The 27,396-nt window shown below is 37.0% G+C and overlaps 1 protein-coding gene across 15 annotated transcripts in view; it reads left to right on the top strand.

Annotated features, from left to right (window-relative positions):
- Positions 1-27,396, top strand: part of EPB41L3 (erythrocyte membrane protein band 4.1 like 3) — a 189,345-nt gene that overhangs the window by 117,524 nt on the left and 44,425 nt on the right. For all 15 annotated transcript variants that reach the window (XM_054694175.1, XM_037508798.2, XM_037508801.2 and 12 more), the window contains 2 exons: positions 19,493-19,597; positions 21,184-21,226. In XM_054694175.1, coding sequence (XP_054550150.1) covers positions 19,493-19,597; positions 21,184-21,226 — 148 coding nt within the window. The remainder of the gene's footprint in view (positions 1-19,492; positions 19,598-21,183; positions 21,227-27,396) is intronic.

The following is a 27,396-nucleotide window of genomic DNA, read 5'->3' as shown; positions in this document are numbered from 1 at the left end:
ATGTATTTTTACAAGCACTGGAAGCGCAGGAGGGTGTGAGAATTCACCAGAGCCAGAGAGGGGAACAGAACAGGCAGACCAATGAAATACACTGCTGAGGGGAGCAGCGGGCACGACAGGAGAGGTCTGTCATGCCATGTGGGACCCTCGCTGGCGCCCGGGGATCTAACCAGCGCTGCAGAGGCTGTGGGCAGCTTCACAGCCCAGCGCTCAACCACTGCGCCACCAGGGGAGGCCCTGAGACATTATTTTTTATACAAATTCAAACATGGAAGTAAATGAGATTGAGCAGCTAGTTGACAAACGAATAAGAATAAAAATGCATTTAACAGGGCCTCCCTGGTGATGCAGCTGTTGAGCGCTGGGTTGCGAAGCCGCCCGCAGCCTCTGCAGCGCAGGTTCGATCCCTGGCTGCTCTCCGGCCACTGGAGGAGGGTCCCACATGGTGCGCAGAACTCTCCTGCTGCCCACTTCTCCCCTCAGCAGTGTACTTCGCCACTCTGCCTGCTCTGCTCCCCACTCTGGCTCTGGTGAATTCTCTCACCCTCCCGCACTTCTGACTGTACCCAGTGCTTGTATAAATTAATTAATTAATTTTAAAAAAAAAAGTCTATTGCTAAAAAAAAAAAAGCATTTAACAGCAGACCCTGGAGCACACCAGGTACAGCATTCGGGTTCTCCCGTACACCCAGCCCCTGTTGCTTTTTGCTCTGCCTTCAGCTTGTGAACTGGATGTGCCTGACCCCATTGGGGCTATTACAGTAGTTATTGTAGTTGAGTGAGTCTCCATTCCAGTTTGAAGAGAGTCTACATAGACAAGCAGTATCAGTACCATTTCCTAAATACATTAAGGCACGCACTATTACTTGCAGAAAACAGGAGGCAAAGATTATATAAGGAACCATCCACTGAGAAAAAGTGTTGCCATTTGTTGTGATTGATTTTTGTAATTTGTTCCAGTTCTTACCAATTCTCCTTTTATTTCTCTAACTTGTTTTTTGTCATCTTTTATACATTAGAATTTTAGTTACACAATGATTAAGAACCATAATGTTATATTTCTTACAAGGAATAACTGATTGCTGATTTCTTTGAACTGCTTATGAAGACTGTTAGAAATAGTTTTACATGAGCATATTATATAATTGTGATTTTATATAATTATACTATAAACTATGAAGCAGTGGTGCTCTTCAGAACATTCTCTTATAATTCATGTCTTAAATTAGAAAAAAAAAAATAAGCCCATTATAGGTAGCCCAAAATGTTGCCAGTGTAGGACTATGCTGATACTGTACTGTTCTCTCAGATAATATGCTCCTTCTAGAAGAAGTTATGAACTCCAACTTATGGGAACTTTATGTTGAAACATGTAATACTTCCATCAATAAAATTAGCTTCCTAGGAGTTGTTGGTGAGTTTCCCAACAACTAGATATTTTATTCTAGATAAATAAATTTAGGGCTTTCTATTTGTTTCTCCTGCCAAGTCTGACTGACCTATTTTTTCAGTACTGCCTAGTGGTTATTTCCTGCAATCAAGTACAGGATATCTCTATAAATGGCCACTTACAATGGCCAGATCAGATATTAATTCATGGAATGCTTTAACCGTGGGGGTTTCTTCTTGTCTGGAAACAAGGCATCTCTGCTGTGTGGGAATGTTCTGTTCAGTGTGACAGACAGCTGTGTTAACTGGTATGTACTTTTGCAGTCATTTGCTAATAAGGGTGAAAGAAAATCCCATGTCAATGTCATATTTGCACTTAGGAATGTACCTCTTTTCCACGCTGCTGTTTAGAGGAGCAAGTGATGGCGTGCAGACACACAGCCAGCACAAGGAACTGGTTCTTATTACAGTGTTTGGAAAATGGGAAAGAATAAAGACTTGTTATTGCTTATGGAATGCCATGGTGACAGCAAATAAAATCACTAAAGAGCCACCACATTCTTTAGGCAAATGCCATTAGACTGAGCTTGTACAGCACATGAATGATTTTAAATGATTGAAATGCTTCAGTTAATGTCTCCAGTGATTTCTTTAGAAAAAAGATACTGTACTGGATGTCATGACTGGCAGAGGCTCTTTTAAATAGCACAATGATAAAGAATTCATTATCTTAAGGGAAAAAAATCCACAAAAATGAGAAATATAATGTGTTTTAAAAAATACATGTCATTTTAACTTGGAGCTTCTGTTATTTATACCCTTACCATATTCTACCAAGTTTAAGGATGGTTTACATAAGTACACATAATATAATGAGAAGAAAATAAATATGTAGAAAGCAAGACCTAGAGAAAATAAGAGTAAAAAGCCAGGAATGAGATTATTCCCTGAAACACATATTCTGAGCGCTCTAACAAACACTGAAAAGGGAAACCTTGACTCAGTGTCTGCACAAGAAACATTCCCCTGTTGTTCAAAAGAAGCACATTTATTTTGAGTCCTCTGGTTTGAGAAAAACTCTGCTGCAGTCTCTGCTAACTTGTTCCAGGAGTAGATGGCCAGGAGGCTCCAGGAAAGTCTCAGTAGTTGTTTTTTCTCTCAATCAAATATTTGATCATTAAATAATAATTTGACGGTTGGAGATTATGCTCCTCATTAAGTACCTAAGATCACAGCTTTTAATGTATGCAGCCTTTATTTATGCTACCACTGCAAAGAGTTTCATGCAGAAGTGCATTTTTATTAGCAGAACTAGGGACAATATTTCCATCTTCTCAAGGGAGGTAAGGGCTTCACAGGAGCATGTTCTAACGGGGAATATAACATTTTCTGCAAGGTGGTAGGCCATGGGAGTGCCAGCGGGTGAGGCTAAGATACATCTCAAACCTGTGAATTAGGCCATTACAGAGACAGAGATGATCAAGACCCCAAAACTGTATTTTACAGCAAAGACTTCTATGATTTCATCCCAGAAAAACCTAAAAGCACTCACAGTTCATATGAGCATTAAAATTTCTTCTCTGCTCTTCCAGTAACCTCAAAGCAAAATTTATGCCTAGATGTATAAATGATTTGTTTCCTTGATGGGGTTATTAATTACATGCACATTAAATATTATGACTGCTATAAAAATACTGACTTCAAATTTCGAACAGTCTTAGGTAGGAGGACCAGTTGTATATTTGATAGTTAATGCTCCAACCTGCTAGCAACTTGCATATCTTTCTAGTCTCCTTTAGTTAAGTCGGGGAGTAATAATATTCTTCCTACTTACTCAGGAGTTTTAAATAAACATTTAAAAGGAGAATCCAGCACACGTTCCTATACTAGGCGTGGAATTTCTATCCACATTCATCACAAGACCAGACCTGCTGTGTAGGTAGCATGAGGACACAGGTCTGCAAATACCCCAGAAAAGAGGCTGATTGAATGCAGTTTACCCAGGGAGGTCCTTAAATACCGTCATCCATCTTCACGTTTTTGTCTGTTTCATTGTGAGGGATGATGTGTGTATCAAATGAAAATAATGGAGTACAAACACAGCCCAGGACCACTCCCTGAAGAAAACTTGTGGGATTTATTAGGAAGTTAGCCTGTAGCATTTGAAGTGGAATTGTAAAAAACTAATAGGGTTTTCATTTATGGGAATAAAGTATGTCTTCTTGCAAAAGGGGGGAGGTGTGGAAATCTAGCACTGAAGACCTGGCCAAAGCATATTATACACACATGGTAGAAAAATATAAACAAACTGATAGTGAACAAATTTCAAAGATCTGAGCAGTTTTTGAAATTTTTAAACAGGAAATCATTCCCAGATGTATTTTTATAGCTTGATTTTCTTTCCTATTTAAAAAAAAAAATCCTCCTCTATGCCAGGTACTGTGGTTTGTGTTAGGAATTCATTTGTGAGTGGAAACAGCTTACCTGAGAGGCTAACACTGGTTACTCAAATCATAATACAAACTAAAATAAAATGGCTCCCCTGACAAGTGCAAAGCAAGAGCTGTGTAAATATGTTTTCTGGGATTTCCCTAGTCTTAGAGGACAGGATGTAATCCAGAGGAAGGGGTACTTGTGTAGAGATCTGAAGGATGGGTGGGTCGAATGTTCCAGAAACCTGGGAGGGAGCAGGGGTTGAAGACAATTGTATGAGGGAGTGTGGAGTGCCAAGGAGGAGCATTGGGGTGGGGGAAGCTGAAGAAACAGACCAGATCCCAGACAGTTATGGGGTCCCACCTTTCATGCTCCAGTGAGCTGTGTCCCAAAGCAGATCTATTCTTTTAAGGTTTATTTATTCATTTATTTGTGCATACAAGAACTGGGGTACAGGCCAGAGGTGTAGGGGGTAAGAGGATTCACCAGAGACAGAGTGGGGAACAGAACAGGCAGACTGACTGAAATACACTACTGAGGGGAGCAGTGGGTGAGACAGGAGGGATCTGCTGTGCCATGTGGGTCACCTCCCTGGCCGGAAATCAAGCTCATGCTGTAGTGGCTGCAGGTAGCCTCATAGTGCTGTGTTTTAACCCCTTGCACCACCAAGGAGGACCCCTCAGAGCAGCTCTTACCGCTGACCCTGATAGCCAAGTACAGTTCTTCCTATATAGGCTATTTCTTCCTGAGGTGTTTTTTTTTTTAATTATTAAAATTTTTAACTTTAGATTATATTTTATTAGTACATATAGCTAGTATTATAGGCATTTAAAGTATCCCCTAATTATAATTGAATTGTTTGTAAGTAGCAAAATTTTAATGTTTATATCATTTAAAATTATCCATCACAAAACACAATATGCCACATTTTCATATTTTAGAATATGTCATAGTTACATAATTCCTAAGAATAATAGTAATATTTTTAATATTTCAAAGACAATTTTTGCCATTATTGATGTTTTAAATAATTTATTAATGATGAATTTTGAGAAATAAAGTTTTAATATAAAGTAGATGATCTCTTTACCAAAACACACAGTAACAAAAATTTAAGTAAGAGTTTGTCTTTTTAAAATATATTTATTTTTAAGTTGAGTTAAAATAAATTTAATAAAACCTCAAGCGGTGACCTCCTTCGATTTTCACTTCACGCTCTACCAAACATGGCAGTCATTTGGCTGCCCCACAGTCCCTGATAAGCCAGGCGAGAGCAGGCAGGGCAGGTTAGTAGCATCAACATTAAAGAGGGGAGCAGCATCGCCCAAGTCCTTAGGGACCTTCTAACTCCCTCAGCCTGAACCTCCCAGTTCAACCTGAGAATCAAAAAACTCCAGGGATGGCAGTGGAGTTCAGAATAACCTGAATGTGTATGTTATCTTTTACTTGTTGTTTGAATAGTTGTGTATTAAGGCAAAAAGTTTGCACCTACTTTAAAACCTATTTTTTCTGGGCTTGTCATCTCAATTTTTATGTGATTGCTGTTTGCTGCTATTTGCTAATGCCACTCATGCTTTCAAAAAATGCTTTAATCTCAAAACCCAGGTCAATTTCTTTGGCTCAGCTTAAAGCGGTGACTAATTCCTTCGAGGTTAAGTGAGCTCTGGGAATGCTGCGATGAGGGCAACTTTGTGCAGTTCCAACCTCTCCTGGCTCTGCTGACCAGCAGAGCCCAGCTGTGCTGGGGGACATGAGAACAGAACCAAGCCTTCCTCATAGCATGTGCAGCTGCCTTCCACCCCCACGCGCAGGAGTGAGGACTGACTGGCAAAGAGGATTAGTGCTGGCTCTTCAGGATTGCAGGCTCAAGCAGTATTAAACCAGGATGTCCTGGCAGAGCCTTGTCAGAACACAAAGCTGACCTATGACTTGTAGACCCAACTGTAACCTGAGGGATACCTATGGGATACTAAGTGGAACAGAAAAAAATTCAAAACCATGCACATACCAAAATAGGCAATGATTTAAAAGGCCCCTCCATCTCCTGGAATTAAATGGTTAATTTGTTTTGAGAAACTACTGAAGGCAAAAGTGATCCAAGTATCATTGAAAATATGGTCACCTATCCTGTTTTTTACCAGACATGTCTTTATTTTTCATGATAGGTCTTCCATAGATTATAAGAGTATTTTAATTTGAAACCTTGTATTTAACTGGTAAATGATATAATTGCATTTTAAAATTACGTGAGTAGTTTATATACTAACTCTGATAGTCTCCCTCTTCTGTTTGTTCACAGCCTAGCCCTATTAATAGACCCATTTTTTTCTTGTAACCTTTTTTTTTTCCCCCAAGGTAACATTGGTTTACAACACTGCATATGACTTAGAGGAATAGGTTCACAACTCTTCAAATTTACCATGCCATACCTACCACTCCACCATAGACCAGTGGGCTCCCTGCCCATTTTGCTCCCCGCCTTGTCGTCCCCTGCTAGTAGCCTCAATTCAGCAGTCATATTTCTTTTTTTCTCTTTTTTTTAAAATAATAAAGTTTATTTTTATATTCTCCATACAATTGCAACCCCCCCATTCTGACTCCAATCCCTCCCCTCCCGCCCCCCACCCCCAAAAAGTGTCTCTGGTGCATAGTTTTTTGTTGATTTTGATTTTCACTTTCTTATAGTTATTCATTTTCCTGGTCCCTTATTTAAGTTTTCTAGATTCCTGCTATGAGTGAGACCATCCGGTATTTTTCTTTTTCTTTCTGGCTTATTTTGCTGAGCATGATCCCTTCCAGCGCCATCCATGTTGCTGCAAATCAACAGTCATATTTCTAAGCTTTGTTTTGACTTAGTTTTCACTGTTCCTTTGTTTCATTTCTTTATATTCCACACATGAGTGAAATCATCTGGGATTTGTCTTTCTTCTTCTTACTTATTTCATTTAATATAGTTCCCTCCAGTTCCATCTATGCTGTTGCAAATAACAGGAGTTCCTATTTTTCCATAGCTGAGCAGTATTCTCTTGTGTATATATACCACATTTTCCCAATCCATTCCTCTTTCCTCTGGCACTTAAGTTGTTTCCATAACTTGACTATTGTAAATAGTGCTCCTGTGAGCAAAGGAATGCATATGTCCCTTCAAGTTTGTGGTTTTGCATTCTTCAGGTAGATACCAAGGACTGGAATTGCTGGTTCACATGGTAGACCTATTTTTAATATTTTTAGGATTTCCCATGTTGTTTTCCATAGCAGATGAACCAGTCTGCATTCTCACCAACAGTGTACGAGTGCTCCCTTTTTTCCACACCCTTGCCGACACTTGTTTCTGATCATTTTGATATGGGCCAGTCTCACAGGTGTGAGGTGCTATCTCATGAACAACAGGCACATGAGAATGTGTTGAACATCTATCAGAGAAATGCAAATCAGTGCCTGCTTTAAAAAAAAAAAAGCAGTGACAGTATTATTCTTACATTATTTTAATCATCAATGCTTTATAGAGTAACAGTACAGCAGAGATGTATACATTAAATTCATATTATTGAAACTGTTTTCCTGTCAATATTTGCATTTCTGAAGCTCTTTATTTGACCAAATGAGTTATAAATCACAATTTGGATTTTGTTTGATTTTTTTTTTCTTTTAGAATTGTCTAAGAAAGAATATTAAGTACTTCCTCTTACAGAAAATTCTCAAAGTTCCACGTCATTCCCAGTTCGGACTGTGGTTATTTTACGATTCAGGTTAAATTTGTGTTTCTCTCAAACATTCCTCTTTCTTAGGCTTCCTTTTCTGCATGCATTTTGCACACATTGGCTTAGTGACCTGAATCCTTCGCATATTAACAGCAGGAAATGTTGTCTAACAGTCCGCTTCCAGCAGCTCATATGTGTGATGTGAAACTCTTTGTAAAGAACCAAGCCCAGTGTTTTTGCTGGCCAAGGAGCAGCATGCTTCACTGGAAAGCTATTATCCTCCATAGCACACGTCTCTGAGCACAGAAGTCTGATTTCAGATAGAGGCTGAAATTGGTGAAACAAATGAAGGCAGAAACAGATTGTGATTAGAACAAGGGGGAAAAGCCTCTTTTTTGAAAACGTGGCAGGTTCAATGTGCAGGAAGAGTTCTTGTCATGTTTGTACTGAGGTGTTTGTGCACTGAATCTCAGTTGAAACATACGTTGACTCTTGCATTTGAATAATCCATTCTGGTTCTGGGAGTGCTGAGTACCAGATACATGATAATATATAACTGTCTTATTTCTGGCCCAGAATGTACCAAAACTTGCCCATATACTCAATATACATTAAAAGCCTATGTGCGTGTGTGTGTGTGTGTGTGTGTGTGTGTGTGTGTAAATGATGGTTAAATGTAGCCTCAGTTTACTGATTCTATGCTATTTTTTAACAGTTTCTCACATGTACCTGTATTGTGAAATTTGCTTTTCATGGGAAAAATGGGATATTTCACTACAAAAGAATGGACTTTCAATAGTACGTCAGTCTCTATATCCAATATTACCACTAGAAACCCTCAATTTATTGGATTGTTTATCAAAGGGGCGTACTAATCACCACCAGCATTTATTTGTTGGTTATTGCTTCCCATGAGCTAGGCAGTGCTTGCCTGCATTTTATATCAGTTAATGCAACAATTCCATGAGTAAGTAAATACTATGTCCATTTTACAGTGGAGGCAGTAAAGCTCAGAAAGATGAATAACTCATTGAACCTCACAGAGCCGTCAAGTTTGGGAACCGGGCCCTGGTACTGTCTGATACCCCTCACTCAGAATAGAACAGTAAGAAAACAAGCAGAATAGGGAGGGATGGCTGTTGGAAAGATGTTTTCAAAATGCTAGAAGGGTTCTAATCACAAGAGTTGGAACTAAATTACGGCTTTGTTTAAAAATTTATCAAGATCAGGAGACAGTTGCATATTCTTACTTTAACAGTATATTCTGGATCATCATTGCAAAACTGAGGCAGGGTAATTATTAGTAATTACTAAAGTTGGAAACAAGTAACCATCAAGGTTTTAAAAAGCTGATTTCTCGTGAATTTAAACAAAACATTGTCAAGATATGTAACATCTAGACATAAAATGCCATCCGCCTCCTGTGTCAGCCTGCTGTGACACACTGCCTGGCTCACATGTGGGAGTAGTACACAGTCTGGGTGATCACATCAAGCCCTGCCTCTCTGGGTATGCCTCCTAGCAGAGGTGATGTGGATAATGGACTTTGTACTGTGCTTATTCAACTTGGCATTGAAAATACCCTGGAGAATCGAAGTCACGAAAGAAGTGGATTAGCTTGGGCAGCTGGTGCTATATCTTTCTTCTTAGCCCTCCCCTGCCTCAAAGCCCTCAGAAGGGTTCACTGGCTGTTGTCACAGATCACAGACCACTGTCTTTGGTTCCTGAGTTGAACACAGCTTCTTGTTTTTTTCCAAGTGTGGGTTTTTTCTCTAAGTATTTACACTTCCATGTCAGGGCAGGCAGTGTTCGAATGTTTTTCTATCAAGTATCCAACAGAGAAAAAGAAACCCCCCCCAAAAAAAATGACTTTTAGAGTCCATGTATCTGGTTTGGACTTGAACTGTGATCTAAACAGGTTGGTGAGCTCCTTATTTGCGCCTAAATTCCTGGTATGTTGTGGTATAGCCACTTAGAAATAAAGAGAATTCCAAGTGACTTTTAGAAGTGAGAAAATGGAAAAGCATTCAGTGTGGAAATAGGCTATTAGGGATGGAAGCATTAAAGAAAGATGCCATTTTGCTTCAAGATTAATCCAAGATAATATGTGAGGAGAAATTCTATTTTCACTTTCATGCCAGTACACTTATTAAGCATGTATGTTGAATGCCTGTGCATTTAGGAAACAATATCAGGGACTTTAAAAGATGATCTATCTATTTCCTGTCTTCAGGGAGCAGAGACACAAATTCAGAAGATACAACAGTATATGGAAGAATGTAATTTTCAAAGAATATCAGTGATCTCTTTGAGGAAGATAGGTAATTGGAATTCTCAAATTTCAAAATAGCTGAGATAGAACACAAAGCGTCAATTTTTCTGAAGTCTCATTACCATATGTAATTCTTCATACTAACACAGGTGGTTTCAGCCTAAGCCAGTATAGCATGAGGGTTTTTTTCAGGGGGAGGGGTGCACGGGGATAGGGAAGTATTCATTTTTCAGTGTGACATTTTATAGAAGTGCATGCATAAATTCTGAGGTGCCTTAAAGATATACATCTTGATGTGGATTTGGTTTATTCCTACTTTTTTTTTTTAAAAGATTCATTTACTTAAGCATACAAGAGCTGGGGTACAGGCCAAGATGCAGGGGGTGAGACAGAGACAGAGTGGGGAACAGAACAGGCAGACTGACTGAATACACTGCTGAGGGGAGCAGCGGGTGAGCCAGGAGAGGTCTGCTGCACCATGTGGGTTGCTCCCCGGCTGGCCAGGGATCGAACCGTGTTGCAGAGGCTGCGGACCGCCTCACAGTGCCATATCCAACCCCCTGTGCCACCAGGGAGGCCCTGGTTTATTCCTACTCTTTATAACTAATAGGGACTATTGATTAGTTCTAGTTCTCACACAAAACTTGCTGTGCCTCATCTTCATTTTTACGCAGCTTCAAATTGTTAAGAACTTTAACCCAATTTCTAAGGTTAGAAGATTTTATTTATTTTGAAAATACCTTTATTTTCAGTGTTTAGCCTTTTCCAGAGGGAGAGCTTTACTCTGATTCATTGCTTTGTGAGAATGAAGAAAACAGCAAATTTTCTTGAAGTCTTGTGCTGATATTCACTATGATTTGTACTGCCTGCTTTTGTACTCATCATCTTAAGCACAGATGAAGAAATGATTTCCATGGACTTGAGCATCAGGACGGTGCTCTTTTTAAAAAAAATTATTTATTTTAGTGCCTCCCTGGTGGTGCAGGGGTTAAAGACAGCGCTGTCAGGCTATCAACCAGCTGCTGTGGCATGAGTTGGATCTCCGGCCAGGGAGCTAACCCACGTGGCGCAGCAGACCTCTCCTGTCTTGCCCACTGCTCCCCTCAGCAGTGTATTCCAGTAGTTCTGCCTTTTCTTCTCCCCATTCTCTTTAGTGAATCCTGTCCCCCCTCACCTCTGCACCTCTGACTTACACCCAGGCTCTTGTATGCATAAATAAATAAATCTTTTTTAAAAAAGATTATGTACACAAGGGCTGCGGTGTAGGCCTTGTAGTGCTGAGACTTAACTCCTAGCACTACCAGGGAGGCCCAAGGTAGAGTTCATTTTGAAGACACTTGCAGGTGTGGCTGTACCCAGTGCACCGTAGACCACAGCAGCTATTCCTTCTGCCCTTCCCTGGTCTCTCCCGAGGTTTGTTCTCCCAGTCACTCCATAACTGGCTATGGAAGACGTTAATGCTTCTGCTCTGTGATAAAAGAAAAATTCAGGACATTTATTTGCCTACCTAGGGTCTTTCTTCAGTAATGTTGTAGGCTCTTGAGTAAAAGTAGTCTATATTTTAGCTCTGCAGAGGAAATATGCCACCTTTAAAAAAAAGTTCAAAACCATTTCTCCTTCATATGTATTCATAATTATGAGTGCAAGCTAGTTGTTTTGGTGTTTGGTTTTTCTTGAACAGTTTGGTGTTTCATCATTTCTCATTTGCATTTTATTTCAGCATTTGGCTTCTTTATCATTTTTGAGAAACTGAGTTCTCAATAAAAGTTCTTGGAAAGAATGTGTTAAGATTGGAAACGTGTGAGTGTGTAAATAAATTTTTTCATAATGCAGCTGTGAGTGTTGGTATAAGAAGCTTAAAAGAAACTGATACGGGCCTAAACTAAATTTGAAAATGTTACACATTTCCTGGAAAAAAAGAAAACATGCTTTAGAGTGCTCAAATGCAAGAATTTTTAAGTTATAATCATAATTTAAAGTATACCTTTCAACTGTGCCTGCACAAATCACTTGGGGAGCTTAAAAACATGCAGATGTCTTTTTTGATATATAGATCGTCATTTTGGTCAAATCCTATTCCAAAATTCTGATTTATATGGTTGGAGGTAGGGTCCTCCATTTTCATTTTTCAATTAGCCCAAGTTAGTTTGACTTTTAGATTAGTATTCTATAATACACGAGGGGGACATTAGCTACAATTTAATCTTTTTAATATTAAAATATAATTGATATAACATTAGTTTCAGGTGTACAATGCAATGATTTGATAAATGTATATATTGTGAAATGATGCACAAATCTAGTTGACATCCATCACCACACATAGTTATTTATTTTTTTGTGTGTGATGAGAACTTTTAAGATCTATTCTCTGAGAAACTTTCAAATATATAGTACAGTATTGTTAACTATAGTCACCACATTGTGCATTATATCCCCATCAGTTGTTTTATAATTGGAAGTGTGTATCTCTTGATCCCCTTTTAGTCATTTTCCCCAGTCCAGCCTTTGGGAACCAACAGTCTGTTTTCTGTATCCATGAGTCTGGGTTTTTGTTTTCTCAGATTCCACACGTTTAAGTGAGGTCATATGGCATTTCTCTTTCTCTGACTTATTTTACTTAGCAAAATGCTGTCAAGATCTGTTGACATTGTCACAAATGGCAGGATTCCTTCTTTTTCTATGGCTGAATAATCTCTCATCTCTCTTTCTCTCTTGCTCTCTCTCACACTCACACACACACACACACACACACACATTTTCTTTATTCATTGATCCACTGATGGACATTCAGGTCTTGGTTATTGTTACTAATGTTGTTGTAAACATGGGGTGCAGGTATCTTTTCAAATTTGTTTTCCTTTCTTTGAGTAGATTCCCAGAAGTGGAATTGCTGGATCATAGGGTCGTTCTATTTTTAATTCTTGGAGGAATCTCCATATTATTTTCCATAGAGGCTGCACCAGTTTATGTTACCACCAGTGGTGGACAGGGGCCCCCTTTTTGCACATCCTTATCATTTTGATAATCATCCTAACAGATGTCAGGTGACGTGTTTTTGCATTTCCCTGGTGATTAGTGATGTTGAGCACCTTTCATATATCTGTTGGCCATCTGTGTGTCTTTGGGAAAATATCTTTTCAAATCTCTGCCCATTTTAAAATCAGAAATAACATTTTTTAAATGCTCCTACAATCCATGGCTGAAAGCCACTAGTTTAAAGTACTGCTTGTATGACACTAGGAATGATATGCTAGTGAGAAAAACTGTTGCATTTTATCGTTATCATTTTAATATCTTAATAGTATTTCACCAAATGAGGACCTATAAAAGGTAAAGGCAAAATGGCCTGGTGCTACTGGGAATGTCGATAGTCTGTAAGGGCATGGGATGAGTGCACAGAGAGATAGCCGTGACATAGGGCAGAATATGGAAAATGCCCTCTCGGTGCTATAAAATGCTGTCATGTCCATATCACATTTGGTTGATTGGATGGGAAATGCTTTAAAGAAGTAGCACTGGAGAAGTGTCATGAAGGATGAGCGACTCGACAGATAAGACAGAGCATTTGGGAACATTAGAGAATAAATATGGATAACACCTGTAATAGATGGAAACACTTCAAAACTGTTTTAATCCTTGAGTACATAGAGATAGGTCAGAAATCTAATTGGTGACTTTGGGTTGCTGCTGGAGAGCCAACTCATTATCTTAAAAAGGGATAAATGGAAATAAGCAAGTATTGATCCTGACTTTCATCATCAAAGTCTGTCCCTGGATAAATCATTCTAAGAAAAGCATAGAACTTCATAGAACATACTCCAAGAAACAGATGAAGAAAGGATCATTAGAATAGTCCCATCTTACAACCTCAGATTAATAAATCTAGGATGATGATTATCAGTGACTGCTAATACCATAAAAAAGGTAAGAATCACTTCATGTCTGGTGCTGGAATTAATGACTCAGCATCACTTATGGAAAACAAACCAGAATCTGATCAAATTTCTAGATTTAACTACTTATTTACAGGTAGTATAAGAGATGAAGGAACACATTCAGTTACACCATGGAGATGCAAACAGCAAAAGCTAGACAGAGAGAACTCAGGCAAATGGCTGATCTCTTAGACAATTTAATTTCAAGGGGAAACCGAAATAAATGGAGAACTTGCAGATTAAGAATGGTTGCAATTCAGAGAGCTAATTCAGTGTATGACTTATCAAACAAGCATAAAGAATATAAATATTTGAATCAAGTGGGAAAATTAAAGTACTGACTAAATATTTGATATTAAGGCTGATTGCTAATTTTGTTTAGATGTGACAGGTATTGAGATTACATTTTTTTAAAAAGATTTATTTATTTATACAAGTACTGGGTACAGTCAGAAGCGCGGGAGGGTGAGAGAATTCACCAGAGCCAGAGTGGAGAGCAGAACAGGCAGAGTGACAAAATACACTGCTGAGAGGAGCAACAGGCGTGGCAGGAGAGGTCTGTGCGCCATGTGGGCCCCTCGCTGGCGGCCAGGGATCGAACTGGTGCTGCAGAGGCTGCGGGCAGCTTTGCAGCCCAGCGCTCAACTGCTGCGTCACCAGGGGAGGCCCTTGAGATTACGGTTTTTGAAAGAGTAGAGTTATGTACTCAGAGAGCTAAAGATAAAGTTACTTGCTGAGATGTGTCCATCTAACAGAGGGGAGAATGAGTTGAGTAGAACTGTCAGTGAACTGATCTTTTGAGATTGAGTGGTGAATGTGCAGGGTTTCATAATTTTGTATGTTTGAAATTCACCATCTTAAATTGTTTTGAAAGTTATTTTCAAAAATTACTTCCCTAAGTGGACATATAAATATAAAAATAAGGATTCCAATATGGGCTTCCTATATGATTCTGGTTGTGTAACCATATATTTGGAACCAGCATTTTACAAACATTTTTGTACAAATCTGGACTGACTTTTGACTTGTGAGACGTTTCATTAATGCTGCAGAAAAACTTATTTCATCTGCTATGTTTGAGTGGTGATGATGGATGCATCTTCTTAAACTTGGTGACCAAAGAGAGCCTCTGAACCTTAGCTATTACAACATTTCACATGTTTGTGGTTTGGATTACCCAGTGGTACAGTTAGCTGATGAGAAGTCACTTTGATCTGGTGCCCAGCTTGTGTTGTCAACACATCATCTCGGCTTAGCCCCAGGCATTGAGGCGGGTGACTCCTGGGTGTGTATTTGCCGGATGCAGGGAGAGGCAGCCTTTCCTAGAAAGATTGTACAGTTTTCATAGAAGGATTTTACATGTTATTTTGGTTGTTACTATAGTTTCTGATCTTTCTAAAATGTTTGCTCCTAATAAAAATTGTGTTTATTTAGTCATGATATAAGTATGATCATTTGGAGTTTAACTTTATTATGCCTTAATAAATATTTAATAAACAATAAATATTTAATAAATTATTTATAAACCACGTGAAGTAAGACTGAGTATATTTTGTCAGTTTCTTTTTTGGAAACAGTTTTAGGGTTTTGCCAAAGTGATTGGCAAATACAGAAAGTTTTCATAGGCCCTTCACACTTTCTTCTCCCTTCTTGCTCCACTTTTAGCATTAATGTCAGTGTACTGTATTTGTTGAATCGATCAATTTTTATTAATTGAAGTCCATATTTAACATTAGGGTTCATTCTTTGTGTGATACATTCGGTGGGTTTTGACAAGTATATTATTATAGGTATTCACATTTATAGTTTACAGAATAATTTCACTGCCCTGGAAATCCTTCTTTACATTCATCTCTTCCTCCCCACAAACCCTGGATACTGCTGATATTTTTACTGTCTTCAAAGTTTTTCCTTTCTCAGAAAATCTTATAGTTAGACTTAATACAGTCAGTAGCCTTTTCAAATTGGTTTATTTCACTTAGCAATATGCATTTAAGGTTTCCTCCTGTCTTTTCATGTCTTGATAGCTATTTCTTTTTAGTGCTAAATATTTTATTCTCTGGATTATAATATCCTTTACCCATTCACCTACTGAATGACATCTTGGTTGCTTCTACATTTTGGCAATTGTGAAAAAAGCTGCTATAAGACATCCTTATGCAGGTTTTTTTTTTTTATGGACGTAAGTTTCTGACTCCTTTGTATAAATACCAAGGAAAATGGTAGTTTATGTGGTGTGATAACATACATCTGAAGAGGTGTGAACCTATTCCCCTAAATCATATACAGTGTTGTAAAACAATGTTGCTTCAATTTAAAAAATGTATACAACACGCACATATGTAAGAAGAAATAAAGACATTTACTCTATAGAGAAAAAAAAAGAAAGATTATTTGAAAGCCAGCTACATCATTTTGTATTCCCACCAACAAGGAATATGAGTTCCTATTGCTACACCTCCTTGCCAACATTTGGTGGTGTTCGTGTTTTGTATTTTGGCCATTCTAAAGGATTGTAATGGTAGCCTATTATTTTAATTTGCAGTTCCCCCATTACATATGATGTTGAGCATCTTTTCACTTGCTTATTTGCCATCTCTTTGGGAAGCTGCCTGTTCAGCTCTTTTGCTCATTTTTTGATTTATGTTATTTTTATTACATTTTCAGAATCCTTGTATATTTGGGATACCACTCCCTTATTGGAATGTCATTTACAAATATTTTCTTCCAGACTGTAGGTTATCTTCTTCTTTCTCTTTTGACACTCCTCTCCTAATATGGAACATTCAGTGAATCAATTTGGAATTTTAAAAATTTAAACAACAAATTATAGAATGAGAGTTATTTAAATTGCTTGAGAATTTTATATTCATAGGATATTGGAAGTGTTTCAGATTTCCGGGTTGTAATATTCCCATTTACTGTATCAGAAATAGAAATCCAAATTTTTAGTGCAATTTTGAAAGAGTAGTCCACCATAGGTTTATCGTTCTAGGGAGGCAAAGTCCATGTTTCTGGATTTTTGTGGGTTAATTGTGAATGGTACCTATGAATTATGAATGTCTTTGAGTCTAGAGACATGAGTCAATTCAAAAGAAACAACAAATAAGACTAAAATTTTTTTTTCTTAAATTGTTTTTACATCGTTGTTCATTTTTAAACAATATTTGACTGTGGAGCTGATTAGCAGGTAGGAATTTCACTATTTCCATATAGCCATGTATAGTAGATTCTAGAAAATGGATTGTGATTTTGGGGAGGAGGGAGAAACTGCAGTGTGAAGTATGGTATACCACATAATTGTCTTAAGAACTGTTTATAATATTCAAAAGATGTTTAAAATATTAAGTTAGAAAAATAATCTAGCCTTTTTAAGAGAAAAATGAGTTGTTAATAGCAGTCAAATTGTGAAAACCAGGAAATTAAGAGCCAGTTAATATGGTGGTCTGTGCTTGAAGTAAACCAAAGGAATAACACAGTAACCATAAGAGAGCTAATTAAACCCTGCTCCTGCAGCCTGGGGCATATTCAGAAGCAGTTTCTCCAGTGAGGCGCTGAGTATGGTCTGCTGGTTGGAGGATAAGAGGAGACCTTGCAGAGATAAATTTATGTATTCATTTTTGTTTTGTTTTCACTCACTGAGAAAGTTTTTGGACAGACACTGATGTGGAGTTGTGTGTATGAGTGTGTATGTCTGTGTAAATCTAGCTAAAGCAATAATTAGTAAGCAGGTAATTGATATCTAAAGAGTGAGCAGGACATGTTAATACTAAAGCTGGTCTTTGGACTCACAAGGGTTGTTTATGTGCTCCTACTGTAAAAATGGCAAAGTTGCCCATTACTTAGCCTGCCATTTGTACTAACATTTGGGCTATAAAAGCTGACATTTGTGGCATGTTTGATGTGCTGTCTCTAGACCAAGTTTGAATATTTTAATGTTAACCATCCCAAAGAAATATGTGGGTATCTTACCCATTTTATAGCATAAAAGACAGGTTTACATGAGTGGATGGGGCATGATGATAATACAAAGTCAGGGCCTCCTCTAGTGGCGCAGGTGGTTGAGTGCCACGCTTTGAGGCTGTCCACTGCCTCTGCAGCACAGGTTTGATCCCGGCCAGCCGGCGAGGGTCTCTCCTGTCTCGCCCTCTGCTCCCTCAGCAGTGTATTTCATCAGTCTGCCTGTTCTGTTCCCCGCTCTGTCTCTGGTGACTCTTCTCACCCTCCCACACCTCTGGCCTGTACCCTGGTTCTTGTATGAATAAATAAATAAATAAATCTTTAAAAAAAAAGATACAAACTCAGGTTTATCTGCTATAGCCACCACTCATACCAATTACATAGCACTATTTCTCTCACCTATGTTCTTATCTGTAGACTGGAGATAAAACCAATAAAAGCATCAGAGGAACTAGTTTTTTGTGAAAACTTTATAATTTGTTAAGCATTATTCAGAAATAATATGTTATTATTTATAAATGAAAGATTTAAATCAGCAAGCAGCATTTCGTTGTCATTCCATTTATTCATATCTTTTGAGTAATGTTGTTATGTAGTTTTGCTAACACATAATTTATTTTTATACATTATTAAACTTTTTTTCAAATACATCTTGATTACTTAGCTAGCTCAATTCAGGCTTTACTTTTCTATCATAAATTTATCTTTTTTTCTTAATAGTCATGCTTGGGGAGACTAAGCAATTAACTTTCAATATGATTATGTTGCACAGTAATACTCACCATTTACAGGTCTCTTGAATGCTTATGACTGTGGAATGTACATTGTTTATCAATTTTCACATTTCTCATTGTTATTATGTTAAATCTTAAACTCAAATATGAAATGTTAGTAGACTCAAACAAAATACATAGTTTAGATAAATTGTTTCTCGTTAATCCATCTCAGACTCCAAGGCCATGTTGAGAGACCTTTAAGCATTAGATGAAAATATAATACTGTTTGTCACTATGAATTCAGCTGATGGATTTTCCCTGGATGATAACCTTTCTCCAAATCACTACTTTATGTTAAAAAAATATAGCATGTGCATCTCTATCTTCTATTTATTAATGATATCTAAAATCTTTAAATTTAATGAACATTTTCTTAAACTTAATAGGATTTTTTCTAAATGAAATTAAGAGAAAGTCAATCACTGTAATACAGAACTGAAATTTGTGGCAAAAACCAAAATAATCTAATGAAATCATATTAGTGGATTTTAGAAAGTAACCCATAGCTGGAATTGAAATATGTTTTAAGGAAGGTCTGCCTAAAACAAGAAGTAAGGTGAATTTTCAGACTCAGATCTGCTGCTGTGTGGAATCTGCTGTAAGAACTGGTTCTTACCTGAGTTCAGAAAGGTGGCTTTTATTGGTCCTTTCCAGAAAGGTGGCTTTTATTGGTTCTTTCATGCTCTTCACTGTCGGGATTTTATATTTCACAAGACATTTGAGGCTTCCCAGTGCTACATCATTTCCCCAGCTACTTCTGTTTAGAAATCATTGTGGGTTTTCTGTGCTTACTCAGTCATACTAGCAATTTTTTGTTTTGCTTATTTGTGTATAGTGGCAGTCTTATTGTAAATATAGGTCCATTGAGCCTTTTTCCTAGTTAAAAGGAGATGGTGGTGTGATCATACCTGATCTTCATTTACTGAAAAGTTATAACAAACAATGTTGTTTGCTCTTGTATGTGGTAATCTGTATTTGGGAGAACTTGTGTGTTGACTTGTTTTTCTCTTTTGTTTGCCATAGAAACGCTCCAGAGGCCAAGTGCTGTTTGATAAAGTATGTGAACATCTGAACTTGCTAGAAAAAGATTACTTTGGACTTACATATCGGGATGCTGAAAACCAAAAGGTGTGTGATTAAAAACAATACAAAATATTATGCTTCAAATTAATCATTGGTGCATGAAAGCATATAAAACTGAATAGATGGGCAATTTGCTCTGCTTCCCCTCAAACTCCCATATTTACTACTTTTGTTAGGGGGAAAGGATGTCATGAGCAAACTCCATACAGGTTTTGTGGACTCTGTCCCCACTCCACACCAGAGCCACTAAGACACTGGGAACTACAAATCCCATGATCACCAAAGGGAGGGTTGCGAGGAACTGAGGGTGGAGTTAAGCAGCCATGTTTTTGTTTGGGTATATAACCAGCCATGTGGGTAGTGGTTGTGCTTTGGGCCCCATGGTGCTTGGCTTTTCGCCAGCTCTTAGTGGGTCATTGGAATTCCAGGTCAGCACAACAGGTAGGTCACATTTACAAATTTATCTCCCTCTTTTTCTCCCTGAGTTATTCATTTCCTCATTTCCCCTTCCCTTGTAAATAAACCTTTTATTAACCTTTTGTGTGCAGTTTAGCATTAATAAGTCCCCTGTAAGCACATGGGTGAGGACCCACAGTCAGGCAACCTGTTTCATATCGGGATTGCTCTGTAACACTAACACTTTGAGTTCCTAAATGCTGTTAGCCTCCTTATTTCTTCTTGACAATTCCTTTAATCTTGAATATTCTGGAAACATAAAATGTTTCTGTTTTTCAAGCTTGCATTATATATAGTTCCAGGAAAGCATTTTATATGGTGATTTTATTGGGTGCTCTATTTCAGTGGACTTGAGCCAATGGAAATCAAATACATTGATACTTATATAGAAAATATGTTCACTGGACTACTGTCCTATTCTTATTTATGCTCTCATATTTTGCCAGATAAGAATATGAGATGGGTTGTCTGCTGACCTGACACTAGTCTAATGCATTAAGTAGGAATTTAATGTTTGATGTAATACCTCTGCAGACTCATTGACTGATGCAGTCTATTCAGGGCTTCACCTTAGTAAGCTTCACAACTACCAGCAAACTAATGTAAAGGAGATCGTTTCTGTGGTGTTAGTGGTAGAAACTGTGTCAGAAATTTTGTTCATAGATGTTACTTGTTTTGGTGTTTTGTGAATTCACCAAACTGTCTAAGTCTATTATTAAACATCTGAGTTTTCTGATGAGAAAAATCATATATCTGAAACAAGCGTTCATTTACTGGGAAAGTTTTCTAAGTAGGTATCTAAGAATCTGTAGTCATGGAAATCATTAAATGGTACTGAATTGCTTGGATATTGGTATATCAAGTTAGATGTACTTTAATTTATTCTAGTAACTTGTTTGAATATAGATCCACTAATTTTTCCTTCTTCATTTCTGTGCTAGCTGGAATCCCTGAAGGCAGTGATTGTAAACAAAAAGGTTGTTGTCAAACATGAATTGTGCACACACATTTTCTCATTAGACCAGTGTCTGGGCCCTCATGTGGCCTGGCTCCAGGGCAAGCCTTCCAGCAACAACTCACTCTCAAATATACTTAGTACATGTCTCTTCCTGATCAACATCAAGTCATTTTTATACTTTCCTGGTACAAATTCAAAAATGTCATTTCCTTTTCAGAATTGGTTGGACCCTGCTAAAGAAATTAAAAAACAGATTCGAAGTAAGTTCTTCTGGATTATTTTACATGGAAATGTGAAGATTTTCGGGGGGAGCATAAATGATAGCCTATACCCCATGTGACTAGTGTGAATACAAATATTTAAAAGGTACATTTGATCTTTAGCATATTTGTCTAGTTCAGATACCCTTTTTAATCACTGCAACTTGCAATGAAAGGTCTGTGACATTTGACCAACTCCTATGTCCAGATACATATGTGAAATATAATTTAATCAGTTGACCCCTATTGGCAATTAATCATTTGAAAGTTCCAAACTTAATTATTAATGTTATATTCTAGTTGCCATAAAAAAGTCAAGCTTAAAAATACAGTCATTTGATAGTGTAGACATGAAGTAACAAGTCACACTGAAGTTGACTATCTGGTGATATCCTCTATTCTCAGCTCCTAAAGGCAAATTAAGGATTGAATATTTTCAAATGGATGAAACAGTTGCATGAGCAACTCACTAAATTGAAATAGAAGTAGCTAGTAGACATCAGACAAAGTGTTAAATATTACTAACAAAGGCAAATTAAAAAGACATCACTTTTAGTCTATTAGGATTTACAGAGATTTAAACAGGATATTAAAAGTTTAATAACATGCTGCACTGGCAAATATGTACACAGTTGGTAAAAGTATAAATGGATACAATCCTTTAAGAAGACATTTTTTCAGTATTTATTAAAATTGAAAATGTTTTTATTCTTTGAGCCTTCATTTTACATGCAGGAATTTATCCAGCATATGGATAAAGATAGAAGTGCATAAGTATGAAAAGTTTATCATAATAATATGTGCAGAGGCAGAAAACTAGAAGCAACTTAAATATCCACTTATGAAAAAATGACTAAATTAATCATGGACTAGCCATGAAATACTAGGCAGTTATTAATTAAATGAGGGAGTGTAAATATGTCTCATAAATGGGATATGAGTAAGGCCAGAAAAAACAAATTTGTGTTTTAAATAAATTGTGCATATATAGATACATGGAAAATTTTTGGAAGAGTGTGAAAGATATCAACAGTAATAATTTCCAGAAGTATGCTGTAATAAAGAAGAATTTAAAAAATTGTTTTTAGCTCTTTTCTATAGCTTTTGTCTTGACTATAAACATGGATAGTCTTTATAAATATGAAATGTTGTATTTTAAACAGTTATATTAACTTTGATTTTTTTAGAGTAGTTTATATTTTTATCAAAATCCATATTAATTTTCCTGAACAACTAATTCTGGTTGAAAGATAAATTTATTTTTTTCATCTTAACAATATAGACACTTTACTAGAATAGTGTTAGGCAAATGAAACAAATCAATCTAAAGTGTGTATGATTTTAATGGCAGAAGCTATTTTTAAGCAAGACTATCCCATTAATTTCAAGACACTAAAAAAAAACTTACTTCAAGATTATAAACCATATTTCAAAGGTTTGTTTCTTGTTTTATGCAAGTATGAAAGATAAATTTAAAATACTAGTTTAGTAATAAGCACATCATTCCCACTGAGGTTTTCAGTAGTTTATTATTTTAAAAAAGTCATTATTTCTAGTTTGTTTGAATGTCCTGAGATGTCAAAATACTCCAAGTACTAATAAAAAAGTAATTGGTAATGAGCAATTTGAAATTACTTGATACTAGATAAATATCTCAAACGAAGAGAAAAGTAATGTCTATTAAGTCTGCTGACTATGCAATAAAAATATCTTTACCATATTTCTTAGAAAAAAATATTAATACATTCACTACCCCAAAATTTGATAATAAAGTATTTTAATATAAATAAATTGGAATCAAAACCACAGACAACTACAGTTGTGATAAGTAGGTAAAAACACTGCTTCTTTTTGTTCCAGAGTACTAATGAACAAATTTGAGATGATGAATATGTTCTAAGAACTTTTTATGCTGAACATATAATATTTTGTGTGCATAAATTCTCTATATACATCTAATCAATGAATGTTTTGTACTTGGATAATTTATAATTGTAAAGTACTTTGAAAAGATGTACAATGATTAAGGATAAATCATAGTATTGTTACAAGAAGGGCTGTATAAAGTTTTTTTTTTCTGTTGTTAATAGAATTCCTTTTTTCTGTCATTTCCCATCTATCTTGTTTCCTGCCTTCCTTTCTTTTTTTTTAAGTTTTTTTTATTAATTTTTTAATTTTTTTACATCATTGTTCATTTTTTAACAATATTTGCTTCCCCCCACCCCCTCAAGTGTAGTCCCCATATAGTTTCCTTCACCAATGCACCCGTGCACCATCACCTCAGTCCCTCCGTCCCTCTAATCCCTCTCCCTCCTCCTCCCCTGCAGGATGTCTGTGATTTATAACTGTCTGTTTTTGCTTTGTTGTGTTTCTAAGGGAAGAAAGCAAAAGGGGCAATCAGAAAGTGAGATTTAAAGGATATTTTCATCTTAAAGATTATGCATATTTGACTGCAACATAAAGAAAATGAAGTCAAAATATTACAGATAAAAGATGAGATAAGGAAATTTGGATCTTTTGAAATATGGAATTTGGTAGCTTCCTCTCTATTTATTGTTTCCTATGCTCTAAGAGATGATAAAATTTGCAATTCTACAAATTTTGCATTCTACCAAGGCAGAGGTATTATATCCAATGTACTTAATATAATCCCCTCTTTCTAAATATAAGTTCTAAAGAACGTATTTATCATTTTCATGCTGGGGGTTCACCGTATGTCTCTAGAATAAGACATTCGAGAGACTGGCAATCAAACTGATAGAGATTTTCAAGTTACAAATTTATGAGAAAATTCTCAAAAACATTTGTTGTTATGAAAAAATTTCAACTCTAGTCATCTTTTATGCCTACCAGATCTTAAAATTTCTAAATAATAACTATATGCATACAGTATATTAATGATATAGCAATTTTATGATGTAGAATATACAGTATATAGTATTTTATGGTATAAATGTGATCTATTTAGAAATTTTAAGATTTGGCAGGCATATAAGACTAAAATTAGAATTTTTCATGAGAATGAACTCTCTTTGGTTTCACAATTTTCTACTTATCATAAATTTGTAATTTAAAATCCTATATCAGCATTATAGCACTTTTTAATGCATTCAAACTGTCTCATTTCCTGTTTTTAACCAGGGCCATCCTCTGAGCAGACACAGGCCTGCAAACCCACTTACTGCATAATCATATCCTCCCAGCTGATTTGTTTCTAACCAAATTCTCTATATGTATCTCAACTTTAATCTCCCTCTCATAAATTTTAAGTATTATGCCTCATTTAACTGGATTTGTTTTTCTTGATTTGGATGTAAATTGCAGTTCTCTTAAGCTTTCCCACTGTTTCCAAAAAATACCATGCAAAACCTTCTAGTTATTTGGATTATAACTGTAGAAAAGTGATTCCTTAGGATTAGTGATTTTTGAAATATTCCAGGCCCTACCTCTTAGAATCACAAGGGGTAAAACTATGAGTTCGTTGGCCATAATCCAAATCTCAGGAATAAAGATTGCTGGGTAGAGCTGAGATACTGGCGTTCTGAACAAACCAGTGCTTGTTGAACGTGTTTTCTATGAGTTACGGATAACACTTAAGCCCACTATAGTTTGAGACTCTCTTTCCTGGAATGAGGATTTTTGCAGTGAAATATCTTTCTTATGCTTTTGTTATGTTTTAATTTCCGATTTAGAGTGTTTACACTAAACTTATTATGAGATTATTTAATTACATTGTTAAATGTTCATTGGATTTTGAGGCATACTTTGAAGTGGGTAAAAATTATAAAAGAGCAATACTTCCATTTTCCATAACTGTTCCCTTAGCTTTAATTCCACTTGCCTCTGGGAAAACCAGTTCTCCTTATGAACCTCATCACTGGCAAACATTGAAGGCATTCATTTAACAGAAAGTGAATAGGAATCAATAGGAAAGTAAAACAATCAGTAAAACAAAAATCAGAAAGTAAAACAAAATTATTTTTAGAATAACAAAAGGACATTGTTGGGGACAGTGAGAAAAATATAATCACAAGAAACATTTCTGATTGACAGATATTTCAGCGATTAAAAAAAGATAAACTTTTGCCATTTGCAGAAACATGAATGGAACCTGGAGGGAATTTTACTTAGCAGATTAAGTCAGAAGGAGAAAGACAAATACCGAATGGTATCACTTATATGTAGAATATAGAGATAATTTCAACCAAGGAATGAGCTAAAATCAGGTCAATAATTCTTATAGCTCGTGTTTCAATAATCTTTTCTGAATCATTTAAAAATTATTAATATAATTATTAATATAATCCGGTGGTACCCAGTCCTATACACAGTCTAAGTCCTTTGTAAGTCACCCTAGGTAAGTCCCTCATATATGGCACCTTGATTGTGATATGAATGGCAGTGTCAAGAATGAACTAAAAGGGCCTTCCCTGGTGGCGCAGGCGGTTGAGCACCACACTGTGAAGCTGTCCACAGCCTCTGCAGCAAAAGTTCCATCCCTGGCCAGGGAGCTACCCACATGGTGCAGCAGACCTCTCCTGTCTCGCCTGCTGCTCCCCTCGGCGGTGTATTTCGTCAGTCTGCCTGTTCTATTCCCCACTCTGTCTCTGGTGAATCCTCTCACCCTCCCGCGCATCTGGCCTGTACCCCTGTTCTTGTATGCATGAATAAATAAATCTTTAAAAAAAAAAAAGAGAATGAACTAGAGTAAGTGGATCTATGCCATTTATGACAGAAATATAGGAATCCTATGCAGCTCAGTATTTGCCACATGCACTAGAGAATAGTGTAAAGAAGGGAACTAGGAAGTACTTACAATCCTATCCCTTTTGAATATTTGGGAAGTGCTTTTGGAGAAAATGGAGTTTCCAGAAGTCATTTAAGGGGGAGAAGATAGTGTTTGAAGTTCTAGGAGAGTATTTGAAGCATAAGGGCTGGACTGTAAAGTCACAGAATCATAGAGTGAGAGCAATAACGCCATGTCTACAGCATGAGAAAAGGTTTCTTCCAGTGTAGCCAGTAATATGGGCAGGAATTTTTCAGTAGCTCATGCAAAGTACAAGCAAGGCCTAGCATGGTTATTGGGTGGAAGGAACAAATGTAAACAGTGTTCCAGTAAAGAACACCCAAGATTTGGTAAATTACTCCATTAAAAGGACAGAAGGAGGGCCTCCCCTGGTGGCGCAGGCGGTTGAGTGCCACGCTGTGAAACTGTCTGCAGCCTCTGCAGCGCCGGTTCGATCCCCACCTGCCGGCGAGGGTCCCACATGGCGGGGGCAGACCTATTCCGCCCACTGCTCCCCTCAGCAGTGTATTTCGTCAGTCTGCCTATTCTGCTTCTCGCTCTGTCTCTGGTGAATCCTCTTTCCCTCCCGCACATCTGGCCTGTACCCTGGTTCTTGTGTAAATGAATAAATAAATCTTTAAAAAATAAATAAATAAAAGGACATAAGGAAAAAAAAAAACAAGATCAATAGAATTTACAAGAAATGATCATGTAGAGTAAATGTAGAAAAAAAGGATATTCTTGATGTTTATAATGATGACCCATATATACAGAATTAATAAAATGTAGAGCTTATTAGTAAGGCAGTGTTTCTAGTATATATGTGGACAATGCAGAGCGTATGTCCAGTGACCATCAGCTGGTTGACCCTTTCACTGCTGGAAAGGCTGTAAGTAGATGCCCCAGAATAAAGAATGGTACGGTCACACATCAGAGATACTGCAGGTTTGGATCCAGACCACTGCATTAGAGCAAATGTTGCAGTAAAGCAGGTCACAGGAATTTTTTATATACACCAAAATGTATATAAAAATTATGTTTACACTGTAGTCTGCTGAAAGTGTGCAGTAGCATTATGTCTAAAGCCCAGTATACATGCCTTAATTTAAAAATACTTTATTGCTTAAAAATGGTAGCCATCATCTGAGTCCTCAACAAATCATAATCTTTTTGCTAGTGGAGAGTCTTGTAAAAATTGCAGCATCTGGGAAGTATAATAAAGTGAAGCTCAATAAAGCAAGGTATATCTGGACTGTATAAAGAGTATCAGTCCAAGGGCCTCCCTCACCAGGGAGTTGGCTCAGCGGGTTGAGCACAGCGCTGTGAAGCTGTCCACAGCCTCTGCAGTGTAATTTCGATTCCCTGCCAGCCAGGGAGATACCCA

The sequence above is a fragment of the Talpa occidentalis genome, unplaced genomic scaffold (genome assembly GCF_014898055.3).
Source record: "Talpa occidentalis isolate TD23 unplaced genomic scaffold, MPIMG_talOcc4v2.1 talOcc4.13, whole genome shotgun sequence".
NCBI lineage: Eukaryota > Metazoa > Chordata > Mammalia > Eulipotyphla > Talpidae > Talpa > Talpa occidentalis.
Note: the sequence above shows the minus strand (reverse complement) of the source record. Positions and strands in the feature narration are given on the sequence as shown.